Source organism: Panthera uncia, chromosome E3 (assembly GCF_023721935.1).
Source record: "Panthera uncia isolate 11264 chromosome E3, Puncia_PCG_1.0, whole genome shotgun sequence".
In the NCBI taxonomy this organism is placed as follows: domain Eukaryota; kingdom Metazoa; phylum Chordata; class Mammalia; order Carnivora; family Felidae; genus Panthera; species Panthera uncia.
In genome coordinates this window covers 25443962-25462028 of record NC_064815.1, presented here as the reverse complement: position 1 = coordinate 25462028, position 18067 = coordinate 25443962, and the positions used below count along the sequence as shown (strand labels likewise).

Sequence of the window (18067 nt, the reverse complement as noted above, 5' to 3'; positions counted from 1 at the left end):
ACACACACACTCCCCACCCCCCCCCACACAAACATACCACCATCCCCCACAAACATATCCCACACCCCCTCACACACATACCCCATCCCTCTCTCCCCCTGCTCCACACACACACACCCTACCCCCTACAAACATACCCCATACCCCCCCACACACACACATTCCCCACACACCCTTACACACAAACGCATCTCCCACCCCCTCACATATACAATATACACCCACACCCCCTCACACACGTACCCCACATACATCCACACACACACATGCACCCCACACTCTGTCACACACACACACACACCCCTCTCCCCCACCCAGTACACATACAGACACGTACACAGATTTCTAAGCCACTGACTGGTCACTGGTGAGAAAGTCAGGCCAAAGCACAATGACCACCGGCACCAGTGGCCGTCCTCGTAGCTGCGACTCTACTTGGACTTAGGGAAGAGGCGTTTTAGAAAAGCCTGGTGGCTACAAGTCAGTCTCTAGAAGGATCCCAGGACCCCGTCTGCCAGGACCAGCCTCGGGCCCACCTCTGGCTCAGCTCCGCATCCCATTTGCCCACCACTCGCCTTTGCCCGGGCAGCCTTTTAGAACCGAAGGTAGCTTCCCACGAGCCGTGTTTCTCAAAGGGGGCCAGCCAGGTGACCACCAACCCCAAGAAAGGGACACCTGAGCCCAGAAAGGCCAGAGGGTCTGCCAAGAGCGTGTGTCCTTCCCGGGGAAGCCCAAGTATCTCAGGAAACTCCTGGCCTGGCCTGCCCGCAGACCTGCCTCTACCTCCAAGGCAGAGGAAAAGGGGAGTGGGTCAGGACATCCGAGGCCTGCCTGACTTCGGGGACCCGGGTGAGGCGGGGGACTGGGAATGAAGCCCTGCCGCTCCCTGGGCCTCCGTGCCACCTGCGGGGTCAGGGTTAGACAGATGGCGGGCCAGGGTCAGAGCAGCCCCCGTCACTCTGTGCCAGGCACCCCACGTGTGGATTTCCTATTCCTCCCACGACCAATCTGCTAAGTGGGAGGTACCGGCTCACGAATGGAGACGCGGGCGTGAGACCCTGAAGCAGTGAGCGCAGAAGCCACGACTGGAACCCAAGACTGGCTGAGCCAGAGCCATGCTCCCTGCTCACCCCGCCGTCCTGAAGGTCACTGGGCTTTCAGCAGTCTGTGCGTCTCCAGCCCAAAGCTGGAGGCAGAGCCGCAATCAGCTTTAGAAAAAATGGCAGCTTTAGAACCTACTACCCACAGGCTCCTTCATGTAAGTCTGCTTAAAACTCACTGCACCTTCCATGCTTCTGAAACCCCTTCCTCCCCAGCCGTGTGATGGGCAGCACGGTGCTCAGTGGGAGACCCCTCGGAAGTAGGCCAAATAGGGCTGGGGGCCTTTCCTGAGACACATGCTGGCCCCGGTGGGAGGGACAGAGTCACCCCCATCCTGAGCCGGCCTCACCCCATATAGAGTCACAGAGTCCTCAAGAACAGGCCCCTCATGCTCCAACTGTGCCAGGAAGATAGAAGCTGCACTCCGGGTCTTGAGTGTTAAGTAGATTCTGGGGGCCACCTCTGTGCTGAGAGCAGGGAGAAGGGCCACTGAGCCCCTCCCCTGGGGGGTAAAGGAAGCAGAGAAGGGCCGTAGGAGTCAAAGAAGAGCAGTCGATGCAGGAGAGTCAGAGGCAGCAAGACTTGGAGGCTCAGCAGAGGCCAGAGAGCATTTGTGAGCAGGAACTACCTTTCATGGACATTTTCCTCAATCTCTTAACTGAGCTGTGACTTTTAGAGGCCAGACAGGAGGCGGGAGGGCTGGCGGGCTGGGGTGCGCGGCTAAGACACACAGGGAGTCCAATGGCTGACATCAGAATACTCGTCATGCCTACACGGGGTGCGAGATCAGACATGCAGAGAGGGGAGAAACGTTAGAAGGAGTCATTCAGCATGTGACGTCCACAAACCCTGGCTGAGTCCAGGTGGCACTGTCAACGGCCAGCAGGACCCACCGATCTCCCTGAGGACTCAGCCGCTCGAGGCTGCCAGAGCCTAGTCGGGCGCGCTGGGCTAAGCTCCAGGCCAGGAACCAGTGAAACGCCCGGCTCATCGGAGCCCCGGCCCCAAGTTCCACAGCTAACTGTACAAGCAACCACCCAGCCCGTGCTCACAGCATGCGGGGAAGGCGGTGGGGCGAGGCCGCTTGCTTCAGGAGGGCAGAGGGCAGGAAGCCATCCCAGGAAGCCTCCTAAGCAGTTCCGGGTGGGGTCTCCCTGTGCTAGGAGCAAGGAGAGCAGGCGGTGACACGGAAGGATGCGGCCAAGCTATGGAGATGTGGACGGGGTCTCGAGCTCCCAGTCCACCCCCTGCGCTCCCCCGGCTGTGCCCTCTTGGCTCCTGGTCACCTTGCCTCCAGTGGGGTGCTGTCTGCCTCCTGTCCCCCATCTGGCCTGTCTAGGTGTTTTCGGCGCCATTGCTAGGGTGGGCGGGCAGGAATGCTAGCCCCGGGACCTGCTCTCCCACCGAGGCACCCCCAAGGCCCTTGCTCCTCTGGAGCAGCAAGGGTCCCGGGCCGTGGCCTCCTCCTCTCGTGCCCTCGGTCAGGGCTCAAACAGCCCCTCTGCCCCAGACGGAGCAGGGTGGGCATACCCACGGGGGAAAGGCCTCACTCCTCAGCCTGGTGCTCCACACACACCCTCGCCGGACTCTCCCCCCTCACCGCTCCCTGAGGACCTGACACATCGTGGAACATGGCCTGTCCTCCTGCTGCAGTCTGTAGTCCTACTACACCCTCAGCCTACCTTGCTGTCCACAGCACCCCTACCCAGTCCCCCCTGCCCTCTGTCTAGCTCAAAACCACCTCCTCCCCAGGAGAGCTCTGGGTTCCGCTCTGCCACCTTCCCTGCGGGCAGCCTGGGATAGGAAGTGGAGATCCCACAGCCGGTGCTGCCCACTCCAGGGGCAACGCAGATGGGTGAGGGGAAACCCGGCCCTAGGACCTGGCTGGGCCAGCCACTGTGGCCTCTACAGAACAAAGACTCGATGTGGCAAACATGCCCAGTCAGGGACAGAAGCAGAGGCCAGCCAGCAGCCTGGGCATGGGCAGCACAGCAGAGGCAGGCAGGGGGTGCCGTGGCAGCCACTTGCAAGAGACACAAAAGTGCACGTCAGAAGACCACGGCTGCACCCCAGGCGCTCGCTTGTCAGGTAATGCAATGCCACCAGCGTCTTAGGGTTGAGTGCTTCTGAGCTCAGATGTGAGTCTGAACCTAACCGTCCGGTGGACGGAATAATGACAAGCAGGCATGGGGACAGAACGATGGAGGGGACGGGAACGATGCCTTAGTAGAGCCCTGGGCCTCTGTGCTGACCATGACCTCCTCCCCCAACATCCACTGCCTCACTTCTACCAGACCTCTCCCCAAGTGTCTCCTAGGAGGCAGCCCTGCCCTGACCACCCCATCTACAAGAGCCACGTCCCCTCCATCTCTGCCTCCTTTACCCGACTTAGTGTTACCTGAAAGGACTCGCATACCTGTTTTGGGGACTGCTGTCTTCCCTGCACTGAACACCCAGGGCAGGGCCCGGTCACAGGAGGTGTTCACAGCACCTGTCTGCTGGAGAACCAAGATATCCCCAAATGCTGCTGGGTGGCTGCTGTGAGGCCAGCATGAACAACACTTCTGCTCCGGTCAATGCAGGACCCCCTCCCCTGAATTCAAGTCACGGACACAGAAGTCTCAACTTAAAAGCCTGCGGAGAAGCAGCCCCTGCTCTGTGGCCTGCCTTCTTGCAAGAACGTGCCAGAACCACCCCACACCCACACTTCGCGAAAGCAACATCCACTGGACAGGATGAGGTGGGGAGACACCCAGAGGGGGCCATCACATCTTCCCAACAGCAGAGCTCAGGGACAACCCCCCAAACTCCTCACATCCCCAAATAATTGTAGCAGCTTGAACGGCCACAGCTTCTCCACTCTTCTGAGAGGATTTCCGCTTATCTGTCAGAGCCCCTGAGAGAGCAGTCCCTGTCGCGGTCAGATGTACAATCACTTTCTTTCTGACACCAGGGGTCGGCCCTTTGTCTAGTGACCGGGGCTCAGGTCCAAGCCCGTCCTGACTCTGGCCTTGCCCGGCCAGCCCCACTCCTCCTGGCTGTCTGGGCTCGGGCAGGCTGTGAAAGCAGAAAACTCCAAGGAGAGGGCTGGGCCATGCTGCAGCCAGGGAAGCTGTCACCTGAGGCACTAAGGCCTGACCTGGAGGTGGCTCCTTGGTGGACCTCCTGTCCCAGTGTAGATGACCACTTGCTTGTAAACCTACCCACAGAGCGCTCAGTGCAGGGAAGGCAGCACTCTGCTCTCCAGACCCTACTTCCTGGAGGCTGGCTCAGGATCTCTCCTTCCCTGACACTTTAGACTAGGGTCCCACCCACAACTACAAGCCAGAGGCTGTGTTCAGAGGAGGTGGCATCTGACCAGTGGCTTGAGTCTCCACTCCGTGCTCGCTGGGACCGAGTTCCTAAATCTTTGAGGTTTCCCCAGTGAGTAAAATGGAGGTTAAAAGACCTACCTACCTCCTGCATCGATCTGAGAGCCAAGGTGATAGGGGACATTGGAGACAATCTGGGATACAGACCAGAGAAGGTCCTCAGCCTCAAGAGCAGCGGAAAGGGAGCAAGTGCTACTCAATCCCCAGACCACTTCTGAGACGCGTTTAGAAAAGTTATTACGGGGGCGCCCGGGTGGCTCAGTTGGTTAAGCATCCGACTTTGGCTCAGGTTATGATCTCACAGTCCGTGAGTTCGAGGCCCGCATCATGCTCTCTGCTGTCTGCATGGAGCCTGCTATGAATCCTCTGTCCCCCTCTCTCTCTGCCCCTCCTCCACTCATTCTCTCTCTCTCTCTCTCTCTCTCTCAAAATAAATAAACTTAAAAATATTAGAAAAGTTATTATAACATCTGTATTCAAACCTTAGTGATTACAGTGCTGAATGGAGCTGGGCCATATGCAGGCCAGGCCTATTCACCTACAACCGTTCTCCAATAAGACCACCACCACACACATGCGCGCGCGCGCGCACACGCACACACACACACACACACACACACACACACACACACACACACACAGGTCTGACTCACCTATGGCATCTGATGCCACAAGAAGACCTAAACTCAGGAGGAACTTTCCAGTCACCACATCTTTGCTCACTGTTCTCTTTGTCCCCGCAGAAGGCTGATGGCTGAGCAGCTGAAGCAGGTTCCAGAGGGGCCCCCTCTCCTGTCTTCTACCACTTTTCTGATTGGTCCCTCCATTTCCTTCAAGGGCTCTTCCCAGAATCCCACTTACAGTCTCTGTGAGCTCATATGATCCCCCCACAGGGGCAGAGGCCACCCCATTCCACTCCAGAATGTTCTTCTGAACCGCACACCCAAACTCCCACTGCCCCCAGGACAGATGCGCCGGGCCACAACCACAGCCAGCACCCCTCCCCGCGCTCCCACCAGACTCCGGATCGGCACAGTGTAATGGCTAAGAACCCAGGTGCTGAGGCCTAGAATGCCTGGGGCTGAGTCCCAGCTCTACCAAGGGCTGACTGGCTCATCTTGGGAAGTGTCTGGAATTCTCTGAGGCTATTTCCCCAAGTATGAAATAGGAATAGAAGTTCATACCTCACAGAGCCGTTACTGGGAAGAAGTGAAGGAAGACACATGCAAAGCCCCTACGTGATCCTCAAGAACGATCATGACGTGTTACAGCACCACATCAGCAGCCTCACACCGGGCCTCCTTCTATTCCTTCTCTCTCGCGGCGCGCCCAGTCACCAAGTCAGACGCTCTTACCTCCACGACTGCCACGGCTCCCCTGAGCCATCGTGTCGGGCTCCACATGGGTCTCCCTGCCCCGGGCCTGTCCCCTCGAACTCCCACTGTCTACTACGGTGACTCACCCTAACACACAGACTCGGGTTATCTTATTCCCCTGCTTCAACCTCACTACACTCCTCCCCTCTAGCTTTCCATAACACATTGCATTTCTCATTAGTTAAAAAGTAACTTTCAGTAGCTCCCTAAACTATAAAAGGAATCTAAAAAACAGTTCAAAGATGTATGGTTAACAAATGATCCAGTTGGACACAAAGCCACTTAATTCAAAATGTAACTGCAGCCAAAATAGCTGCAAGTTCCCCCAAAGGGCCCCTTTAGGGAAATGCCTAAAGCATCTCAGGACAGAACAGTGACTCAAACCATAATTGAAGTGACGTGAAAATGTAAAAGATGGAAAGGTCCACACCATGGTTCCCACTGATATCAAGCAGGACTCCCCTGGAGAGACAGAGGAGGAGCGGCCCCAGGCCCACTCGCTGAGGGTACGTACACTGTCACCCGTCACCCAAAAGAGGCACCGCCCCCTAGGGAGCGGCTGCGGCTTTCCGTGAGAAGAAACAAGGTAACGGCACCCCCACCCCACCATCTCCTCCCTCAACCACGCATTCTCCCACCACCTCCGCATCCTGCCCCCTGCCAGGTGGTCTGTTCTGGAACCCGGAACCCAGCAGGGTGCCTACCTGCGAGGGCTTGCTGGACCCGGCTGGGCTTCGGCATCTGCACAGGCACAGCGGCAGGGACGCTCCCAGGGCTGCTGGCAGGACCGCTGGGGAGGGAGGCACTAGGGGAGAGGAGAGAACAAAGCTTAACGTAGGAGCCGATTTAGCAGGAACAAGAGCCAGAGAAAGACCAAGATAGGAATTCGCTGGTGTTGCCGGGGCCACTTCGCAGCTTCACTCTGCATGGCTGCTTCTGTGTGAGTGAGTATTTCTGGGTTTTCTTTTAATTAAAAAGATCCTGATGTCTGGAAAGAGAATCAAAGAAATCTGAATTTCAGCACTCTTAGACCCAAACTAACCTACAGAATCTGACTGCTGAGGATGTGAAGCCCAGAGCCAGCCCCACCACCGCCGCAAAAATCAAGTGGGGACGTCAAACTCCAACCCAGGCATCGAGTGGGGGGAGCATCGGCTGGCAGGGCCAGAGCAGTGATGGGAGAGAACAGGGGCGGGGCGGGGGGGGGCTGGCGGTGAGCCTCCCGCTTTTTACAAGCGATCAAGAAGGAAGCATAAACTGTCAAAAAAAAAAAAAAATGTTTTCCTGGGCAATTCAGACTCTGAAGACAATCCTAAAAGAATTCTGAGCTCACTCACTTTGTCAGAATAAGAGCTCTATGGTACCTGAAGAGGGGAAATCTGGCAGCAACCCGCTCTAACAAGTACTCAAGACCAGTATCACCAGTAATAGGGCCAATCAACACCAGGAACCCCAGAAATGGTGATCTGAGAGCGACAGAACACCATTTTTGTGGTTCCTGCCAAAAGTGCATAACCTCAAGCATGAGAAACCAACAGACAAGCCCAAATTAAGGGACATTCGACAAAGTAACTCTTTAAAAGTGTCAAGGTTATGGGAGATAAAGGAGGAACTCCTACTGAAGGGAGGAAAGGAAGAAGAAAGCAAAACTGGATGCAAAGTGGGGTCCCCCAGGATCCTGGGACAGAATGGAAACAGTGGTGAAAAACCGGTGAAAATCGAGAAAAGTCCTTAGTTAACAGGAACGCACCCATGGCCATTCCCGGGTTCTGAAGACTGCAGCATGGTTATGAAAGATGTTTATGAGAGGAGTCAAGGAAGGGAGATATGGTAACTCTCTTCACTACTTCTTAACTTTTCTATAAACCTAAAACCAGTTCAAAATAGAAGAATTTCTTTTTGGATTTTTTTTTTTTTAAATGGGGGTCTTGCTTCCCACAGTAACTATGTTTGAGTCATTTATCTGGTTCTAAGACATTCTATTTCTCAAGTGTTAATAAATCTACGCGACTCTGGTTTGGGAAGAGCCCCACACTGGAGACCGGTTGGCGGAGATGGCCCGAAACGCCTGACAATCCACCCCCCCCACCCCGGCCCAATTCCCGCGTCTTCCAGACCATCCTGCCCACGTTAAAGATGACCACACCAGAAGGGTTCTGAAACTTCTGCACAGTCCCTGCAGAATCTCAGAATCCCCAAAGACAGGGTCAGGTCGTATTGTCTGTTCCACAGGGCCTGGCCTGGGGCTGGGAAGGCGCTCAGGAAATGTCGGACAGTTCCCATCTACTGTGCTGCCCTTACAGCTGCCAGAGAACCAACAACCTGCCTGGTTCCCACAGTGCTCCTGGAAGCTGCCACAGATCCTTCCCTACCACTGCCCTGGGTCACAGATCCCACTGGTGGAAAGCCACATGGAGCTGGCTGGTCCTGCTCCAAACCAGAACCTCTCACTCGGCTGGTCCTGAAGCTGCCAAGGGCCCCGCACAGGGTTCAGAGCCCAGCAGGCACTTCGGTATTTGTCTGAGTGAAGAAAGAGGTTGTTTTGTTTTCATTTCTTGATTGTTCTCCCCAAAGAGAATAACCCGTGTGGCCACACTACTCACATCGTGGCCCCCGCCTCAGCTACACTCAAGCCTGAGGGAACAAGGAACCTGGCTCCGGAGTGCTCTGATAATGCAGGGGAAGAGCCAGGCATTCAGACCACCCGCGCTAGGGTTTGGTCCCACTAAACTGATTTGGAGCAACCACCACCCCCTTCCTGGGCCTGTTTCTCCATTTGGGTTTTTTATTTTTTTTATTTTTATTTATTTATTTTTTAAATTTTTTTAACGTTTTATTTATTTTTGAGACAGAGCATGAACAGGGGAGGGTCAGAGAGAGGGAGACACAGAATCCGAAACAGGCTCCAGGCTCCGAGCTGTCAGCACAGAGCCCGACGCGGAGCTCGAACTCACAGACCGCGAGATCATGACCTGAGCCGAAGTCAGCTGCTTAACCGACTGAGCCACCCAGGCGCCTCCCATTTGGGTTTTTTAAAGGAAGGTAGATAATCTCTGACGGTCTTTGCAATTCTTAGGTTCTAGAAGTGAAGGAATTCCAGAAGGTAGAGCCCTTCTAGTCATGGGCTCAGGCAACCTTCGGGGCCTCCCCTGTTCCTGGGTCTACCTACAAGGCCCAACCTGGCTTTCTTGTCTGGGACTATCCCCAGGATTTCTACTCTTCTGTGAAGGCGAGATTGGACAGCCCCTGGGCAAAGGGCAAGGCTGGGAGGCTGGACCAAGGAAATGCATAGCCTCCTACCAGCTCCCCACAGGGTGAGCCAGCACTAATCAGCAACCCCAGGCAGCACGTGCAGTATGGGGAATGTGACACGGCTCGGGGCGGGGGGCTCTGGAGACCCCGCTAACAGCATCCGCTCCAGCTTAAAGCTGTGTGCCCTTGGCCAGTTCGAGTACCCTTTCTGAGCTTCAATTTTTCTATTCATAAGATGAGAACAATTCTAAAAGGCCCCTGGGGTGGTTGTGAGGCTCAATCCACAGCCCAGTACAAATGTCCACTGTTCCCCTGTTCTCAGAGGAGCAAAGGGGACACACGAAAGCTGAGGAGCCGCCGGGTACCTTCCTGCAGGGCTCCCCTGAAACCTTGAAAACTGTAATACTGGAGCAAAAGGAAATGTCACACTTCCCAGCCCAACTCCTTAATCTTAAGAGGGGAAAGGAGGGACGTGGAAAGGGAACAGAGCTGACCCAAGGGCCTACAGCCAGTCGGGAGGAAGGTCCCCCTGGGACCCAGGACCCCCGAGCACCCAGGCCAGGCTGACAGCAGGTGGGAGTGCCTTTAGAGGCTGGGAGAACAGCAGTAGCAAGAACAGAGCAGATGAAAGCAAACCGGCAGAGCCATTTCCAAGGGCCATTTAGTGCAAAGGCAAGGCGCCCCGGGGCTCAGCCACAACAAAGCTGCAACAGACTGCAGGTCACGATCACTACCAGAAGTCATCAAAACGTTAAGCCACCACACCCCCTATTAAAGAAGACGAGAGTGTGCATGTGACACATTTTGGAAAGTTTTCCACCCCACATCATTAAAACACAAGTTTTGGTGCTTAAAGGGATAAAGTTCAGCTACTAGGAAATTTTCTTAAACCCAGCAGCTCAGTGACAGACAGACGAAGTCCCTTCTCAATGTATTATTGCCTACTCAGAAAGCCTCCCACAAGGAAGTCAGTCGGCCAAGGTTTTACCCAGGTTGAGCAAGAAGCGATGTGAAACCACACGGGTTCCCAAATAAAAACCACATGGGTTCCGTGAATTTTGATTCCACTCATTCACATGTTCTTTCCAGCGGCTACCAGTAAGTACAGCTGGTTCTCAGGCTTCCCCAGCCCATGGTGCCGCCAGCCTGCCACTCTCTGGGGAATTTTCAGTGAATGTAGTTGACAATCATTCACCTTGGAGAACCAGACCACAGCCCCCAAGGAGGTCGACCAAGGGGTCGAGTGTTTTCGATCATCCTAGCCCTGCTGGGTCAAGACACCAGGTATTCGTTACACCCCTTCCAGCCAGCTCTACGACACCCACCGGAAGGGGGTGAACTAAAGAGCATCGATGCAAATAAGACGTGGGAGAAATCCCGTTTTTCCAAACAAGGATAGGCCCATGCAAGTGAACTGTGCCTCTCCCAGCTCCTGAAAAGCTGGAGGAGATAAAGATGAACACCCACCTCAGGAGGAAGGCTCCTTCGAGGCGGTTTCAACTAACAGAGCTGGCTGGCCTGGTCCCCTTCCTGGCTTACAACCAAGGCAAGCAGGGCAAGTAGCAACACGCAGGCCCAGAAGCAAAGGTAAGACCTTCCCTTCTGTAACTTGCCTGGCCTGTACTAGGGGGCCCCCTGTGGCAGTCTCTCGGGCCCTCAGGCTGGGGAGGGGGGACGCCAGAGAAATATCAGGAGAGACCAATGGGAACCCTGTACCAGGACAGAGCAACAAAGCTCATCAATCAAATCACTTGGCTCAATCCCAGAATCCCAGTTCTAGAACTATCTAGAAATGTGCCTCAAAATAATCTGTAAGAACTTAAGAAGCCCCAGGAGGCTCAGCAGAACTGACCTAGTAGAAGAGGCTCTGGTCATGCTGATAACCATTCTGTGCTGGCAGACAGCACACTTTTCCCTGAAAGATCCTGACCCACTTACTATAGGGGGCCTCACAGCACGCTGGGTGGGGCTGGGACAGCCCAGAGCCCCCTTCGCTAATGCCCACGTGAAAATCCGGGGAGAAGGCCAAGTGAAAGCTCCTGTAGCCCCATTCCCAGAAAGAGCTCAGGTCCACCTGCTCCCACTCCCTGAAGGAGATGCCCCCAGAAGATGCCCTGACCCATTCTCCTCCTGTCTATGGACTCCCCAAAGTCATCCCTCAAGATACCGCTGCCTTCCTATTACTCTGCCTTTAAGACAGCTTCAAGAACTCCACGTGTCCCTTACAGCCTGCTGTGGGGCCTGGTTTAACCCCAACTCTACCACTTGCTGGCTGTGCTGCCAACCTTGTCAACCTCGGTGTGCTCACCCGTAAGCTGAGGACACCACTTACCATATGGTCACTATAAGGATTACTGACATCATTCACACAGCCTGCTCGATAGGGCCTGGCAATGTGTGCTCAGTGAATGGCAGCTGTCACCCTGTCTTACAGAAGCTGGCAGGGTCCTCTGAAACCTAGCTTTAAAAAAATGCTAGGAGTGCCTGGGTGGCTCAGTTGGTTAAGCGTCAGATTTCAACTCAAGTCATGATCTCAAGGTTCGTGGGTTTGAGCCCCCCGTCAGGCTCTTTGCTGACAGTTCAGAGCCTACAGCCTGCTTCAGATTCTGTCTCCCTCTCTGCACCCTTGCCCTGTTCGCTCTCTGCCTCTCTAAAAATTAAATACACATTGGGAAAAAAAAATTAGCTAGAGGTCCAGGAAGCCGCTGAGAAAGTGTTGTCCACACTGGGAAGCCCTCACTCACCATGGTCAAGGAGGCAGGGATGCGGCTGGGTGATGAGCAAGGCAGAACCAAGAAGCTGACTGGCCAACGTCAGTCCAAACCAACAAGATGTTGACCCCCTTGGGGGGCAGGGCAGTCACAGGCCCGCTACAGGCCCACACATCCAGTCACTACCCACCTTCTCCGGTCACCATCTCAGAAACCAGCCCCCCATCCCAGCTCCCATTTGGAATTCTCTAAATGTTCTCCAAGCCCAACACCCTCAGTAATGATCACTGACAAGGCCCCTTGTCAGTGACAGGTCTCCAAGCACCCAGAGAGCAGCCCCCACTGGCCACTCCAAGAGGTTTCCTGACTTTTAGGTGCCCCCTGGTCCGGATGGGGCACATTTCATCATCCCCCTCAAGGAGCAGAGAGCTCTAGGAGGCACTGGGCCAGACTACACCAGCATGGAAGCCGTCCTGTCACCTGATGCCACCTGCCACACACCCAGTGTTTTGTTCTCTCCTCAACCGACTGTTAAGCACCAAAACTGGGCTCACAGCCTCCCCCTGGACCAGACTGTGGGTTTGTGGGAGAGAATGTCCCACGTCTGTGTCTTCAGTGCCTGGCACAGAGGAGGAATCAACGAAACATTCTCAGGTGCACGGCACGAGCGATGTGGCACCCAGGCACACCTTTACCTGCTCTACAGAGAACCTGATTCTCCTGGCTGGCTGCAAGCATTACTGTTTTTAACCCATGTGGCAACGACCAGCGCTCAAGCACCAGAGGTCAGGGAGGCTCCATGCATTGCAAGGCTGTGGAAGGCCAGCACCTGGGCACCAGGTGGCACACGCAAAGGAGACGACGCAGAGACAAGGAGGCAGGGGCCAGGTCTGTAGGTATTTGGGCACATCTTCCCAGCTAAGTAAAAGCAGAAACCCAAGCCTGCTGACAGGGCACAGAGGTAGACAAAATGACCCTCAAAAACACATGATACCTGGCTCCGCCGGCAGTGGACAATCCTGGGGGCTGGTGCTGCGGTCCCAGGTGGGAGAGGCTGGAGCGGTAGAGGGGCTGGTTCCCCAAGGAGGGCGGTGCCCCACCCCAGGGGTTGGTGGTGTTCAGCCTGGGTGCAGACCTAGCCCCAGAGAGTGAGGGCTTATTGTACGGGGCAAAGGCCTGGTGGGTCCCAAAGACAATGGCGGTCCTGTGGGGGGGGCTGGGGGACAGGGTAAGCCGGGAGGTTGGTCATGGAGTGGCGGTAGCGGCCCGACACGGGGCCAGTTCCACCACCACTGAGGCACTGATGGCAAGAGCAGGCGACTCCCGTGTGGCCCGGTGGGGCAATGATGGTGGTCACCGGGTATGGGGGTCCTGCTTGGCGCCGCACACTACGGCAGAAGCTCGAAGTCTTGTTGGTCTGCGTGTGGGTGGCGTAGTTGACGGTATAGTTGTACCCCAGGGGAGCCAAGTCCACAAGATGGTTGCCCCTGGCCACCTGCTGCTCCAGGAAGTCACAGACACTGGCTTCATATGCTGTCCAGGAGCCATCGTCACTCAGCCACTCCCAGACGATGCCCCGGCCCGGGGCTGAATGTTGGGGGAACAGATGTCTCCGCACAGCCCGCATGGTACCTGTTTGAAAAGGAGGAGGACACGTAAATGGCTAATCTGCTAGCCCCCCAAAACAAAAAGGGCTTAAAAATTATTTTTGGGGCGCCTGGGTGCCTCAGTCGGTTGAGCGTCCGACTTCGGTTCAGGTCATGATCTCATGGCATGGTTTGTGAGTTCGAGCCCCGTGTCCGGCTCTGTGCTGACAGCTCAGAGCCTGAGCCTGCTTCGATTCTGTGTCTCCCCCCCTCTCTGCCCCTCCGCCGCTCATGCTCTCTCAAAAATAAATAAACATTAAAAAAAAAAAATTCTTTTTCTACAACCAAAAGAAACCAACATGGTCAGTGTACATAGGGTCATGTTGCTATCTGACCTAAAGGCTGGTACTGGTTATTCCTTCCAAATTTTGGGCGAAGGGTAGAAGGGTAGAAAGCTCCCTCTCTGTAAAGAAACTATGGCTCAAAGGGACCTAATGGCAGAGGGGGATCTGTGCTCCTCGGCAGGAGTAGGGGATACCAGGAGCTTAGGTCAAAGAACAGCTATGGCTCAGATTCCAGGCTTTTTCAAAATATTTCTAATGATGAAACATATGTAGCCTCACTTAAAAAACTGGAAAAAAAAAAAAAAAAAGGAAAGTTAAGAAAATTAAACCGTCCATAATCTAACCACACAGCTTATATCACAATGCATTTCTTCCCATCTCATCTTCTAGACACGTCCTTTTAGGAAGCTGACAATCACATTGAAAACTTTTTGGGCTGTTTTCTTCTGTTAGGCCATCAGTTTTCCTTACATCTCTAAAATTTTATACGTAACTCAGTATTCATTGTTACGTAAGTCTCTTACGTGGACGTACCATACCCTTTGACTCTTCGAGCAGCAACTACTGGGAAATACCCTGTGGTTAGCTTATATTCTTACTAAACCAAACCTGACGATTACAGAGAAAAATTAATTCGGGCCATGTTTCCAAGAGTACTTGCCAAAAGATGATCACTGCAATTTGCTTCTACTGGTCTCCTGACCCCCACCTCGCCTCCATCCTTGGCAGCCAGAGGGATACTCTTCACCTCCAAATCAGATTACAGCACTCCTCTGCCCAAATCCTCCCACGGCTCCCCCTTTCAGAATAAAAGCCAAGGGGTGCCTGGGTGGCTCAGTCAATTGAGCGTCTGGCTTGATTTCAGCTCAGCTTGATTTCAGCTCAGCTCATGATCTCACAGTTTGTGAGACCGAGGCCTGCATCGGGCCCCGCGCTGACAGTGCGGAGCCTGCTTAGGATTCTCTCTCTCTGCCCCTCCCCTGCTTGTACTCTCCCTCTCCCTCTCTGTCTCTCAAAATAAATAAATAAACATGAAAAAAATAAAAAATAAAAAAAAGAATAAAAGCCAAAGCCAAAGTCCCTTCAAGGGACAACCTGCCCCTCCCTCAGGTCTGTCTTAGACCCCTTTCCTGGTGACCTGGTCACCCTGGCTCAGACCTCCACCTCTCCCAACACCTCCATTCCCTGGTTAACACTTACTGCCATCTAACACAATACACAATTTCCACATTACATATCTTGTTTGCTGCCTTTCTCAGTGGACTCTAAGCATCAGGAAGGCAAGGACTTTCTTCTGTATCCAACTGATTGGAAGGCTTAGTCCTCACACACCCAAGGACGCTGCCGTAGGGATCAGAGTAGCGTTTCTCAGTCTCCCCACCAGTGACATCCTGGGCCAAGAATTCTTTGTCGTGGGGCCAGTCCCGTGCATTTAGCAGCATCCCTGGCCTCTACTGACTAGACGCCAGTGGCTCCCTGCCCCACTTGTGACAATTAAAAATGTGTCCAAACGTTGTCAAATGTCCTAGGGGACAAAACACCCCCAGTTGAGAACCACTGGGTTAGACGGACGGGGAACAACTCCGAGGGGAACTTGGTGGTCCCATTCTCAGTAATACTGATCAAAACACACAACAAACCCTAATGTGAGCACACAGGAGAATAAAGTAACCTGCTCAGGTCACACGGACACTGTGCAGCGGAAGCAGAACTCATCACCAGGCCCTCTTAACTAGCACGGCGCTCTTCCTCTGTGCTGGCCTCTCTGCCCACAAGCCCCTCCATTTCTGCAGGTGGAAGCAGGCAGTTTGGGTTTAGGAAACAGGGGGGAAGGGGCGGGGCGGGCCTCTGCTCTGCGCTCTCAAGGCACTCCCTACTACTAAGAGGTACATCCTATACTGTGGTACCTGTACCACTCACAGCACCTGTCGGGGACAGGATGAAGGGCCGAGAGTCAATTCTATATATAACTCCACCATCAGCATGGCACCTGGCCCAAAGCGGGTGCTCCAACACGTACTAGAGGCAGGAAGTGTCTTACCAGTGTCCTGGCGGAACTGGGTCCAGCTGGGGAGGTCAATGATGTAAGGGGCCAGCGAGGGGTCAGCTTGGCCTAAGGGGATGCTGTGGGCCAGACTCCCCAGCCCGAAGCGCTGGCCCTTCTGCTGGACAAACTGCTGCTCGATGTAGCTGCAGACAGTGGCACTGTAGGGGTGCCAGGTGCCCAGCCCGTCCTGCCATTCCCACACGGCCACTGCCACGGGGCTGGTGTACACCTGAGCCAGGGAAGGGCCTGGGGCCATGGCCATCTTCCCCAGGACTCCCTCTTCCTTCCCAAATGGTTTCAGACCACTCTGGGCTGAAGTCTCGGGTTCATTGCCCAGTGCTTCCAGCAGACCTGTAAACAGGACAAACAGTTATCAACATACACGGTGTCCCTGAGAGTTGGCCTCAATGCAGGGGGAAAAAAAATATTTTCCCACAATCACTTTTTTCCCTAAAAGAAAAGAGCATTGTGAATCAAGTACCTGATCCTGTCTTTTTGTTCAGGCAGCCAGGAAGAATTCAGTCAATCAAGCAACGTACCTGCCTCTGTAAATGTTCAGCAAGATACTGTGGAGTGAATTTTGGGTGCTAACCAACAGCCCAGCTTCTTTTTACCAATCATTTCCCTCTGACCTAACTACTGAGTATATCCTTGTATACTGTTTTCGTGAATCACCCCAAATCCTTCGTGCACTGAGGCCACAATGACCCCTTACAATTATGTGAACACTCTATGGTTTCCAACGCAGGTTTGGGAGATACCGCTATGCTCCTGATGGGAAAAACCTGTGTCTCAGAAAGGACTGGGGGCTCAAGGACCCTCAAGAGGGTCAATGGCAGGGCTGAGACTGAAAGCCTGGTCCTAGCTCCGCCCAGGTCTCCAGGGTACCCAGGAGACTTCATTAACCATGAAGGGCGCCCTAGATAAACATTAAGATCTCACAGATGCAGAAGGCTGGCCTCTCCACACCCGTGTCTGGGCCTAGCTGACCATCAGTCAGGCCCAGAGAGTTTACACCCAGCTCCTGAGACACTCTTCTCTCAGCCACCCTCGCCCATCCTCTTCTCTTGTAAACTCTACTCAGCCTTGAGGCCCAGCCTGTGTGGTTCAGGGAGCCCTTCCCTGGCTCACGTGAGCTTCTGCCTTGCAGCACCGGCCAGAATGCTGATGCCTCTATATATGTATGAGGAGGAGGACGTTCCAGATTTTTCTGCTCCTCCAGACGGCAGCGAGCCGGGCAGTCTGTCTTGTCCACGGTCATATCGGCAGCTCCAGCGGAGATCCTGTCATGTGCTAAGTGTTGTATACATTCTAGTCGACCACACGGCTGAACGCGAAGCCGCCTGCAGCGGTCTGAGGAAGGGCGCTATACCGTGAACGTACCGCGCCAGGCGCCCGGAGCACCAGCACCCGGAGTTCAGGAGGAACGGGACCAGTGTAGTGGCAAACGCCAAATATACCTGTCTCGTGTACGCCTAACAGACTGACAAGGTGGCATTTCTCCCACTTTACAAGGCTCAGAGAGGTCAAGGTCTTATTGAAGGTCACATGAATACTGTTGAGTGGCGGCAGAGAACAAGCCCAGGTCAACCGGCTCTAATGTCCATTTCTGAGAGAGGAAAACTCAGCCTGACTCCACCTTGGGCTCCACTTACAGGCCGCGCTGAGAAAGGCGGAAGGAGAGAGGAAGCTGTGTCCCAAGTCCCCCAGCACCCTCAGCAGTTACAGCACGTCCACCCAGGGCCCCGGTGCCAGTACGGTTCCCAGTCACACCGTCTGTTCGGATTCCTACACAACCCTCTTAAGTGAACACGCTGAATTTTCTCCCCATTTTGCAGATGAGGAAATCAAGGCCCAGGCAGTTGTGGGGACTTGCTTACACAGTGGGACCCTGGGCTTTTTGCTGCTGTCCCTGCGAGTGCACTGCACTGTCAAGGTGTCGAGAAGGCCAAAGACACCCGCCACGAGGAAGGCAGAGCTGGAGCCCTAGGTGAAAGGAACAGGCACAGGCTTACTTACTCCACTCGCCGTGTCATCCTGACAGAGGTACCCGAGCTCTCCAAGTTTGCTTTCCCCTACTTGACAATGATGATAACAACATCCATGTTCTGTGCTTTTCACGGGCATTCAGACAGACAGGTGGTACAGAGCACACAGCACAGCACCTGGCACACAGCAGATATCCGCGGAGCCTGTCCTCCCTCCCTTTCCCTGCCCACCCCTGCCCCCCATCCCCCGGGGCCTCCCTCCCACCCCTCAAGTCCGGGTGAGGAGCGGCA

The 18067-nt window shown here is 54.5% G+C and overlaps 1 protein-coding gene across 1 annotated transcript in view; it reads right to left on the bottom strand.

Annotated features, from left to right (window-relative positions):
* DTX2 (deltex E3 ubiquitin ligase 2) overlaps positions 1-18067 on the bottom strand; it is a 35831-nt gene that overhangs the window by 6793 nt on the left and 10971 nt on the right. The window contains 5 exon segments of the mRNA XM_049639209.1: positions 1730-1870; positions 6553-6653; positions 12806-13027; positions 13029-13443; positions 15783-16139. Coding sequence (XP_049495166.1) covers positions 1730-1870; positions 6553-6653; positions 12806-13027; positions 13029-13443; positions 15783-16050 — 1147 coding nt within the window. The 5' untranslated portion in view covers positions 16051-16139.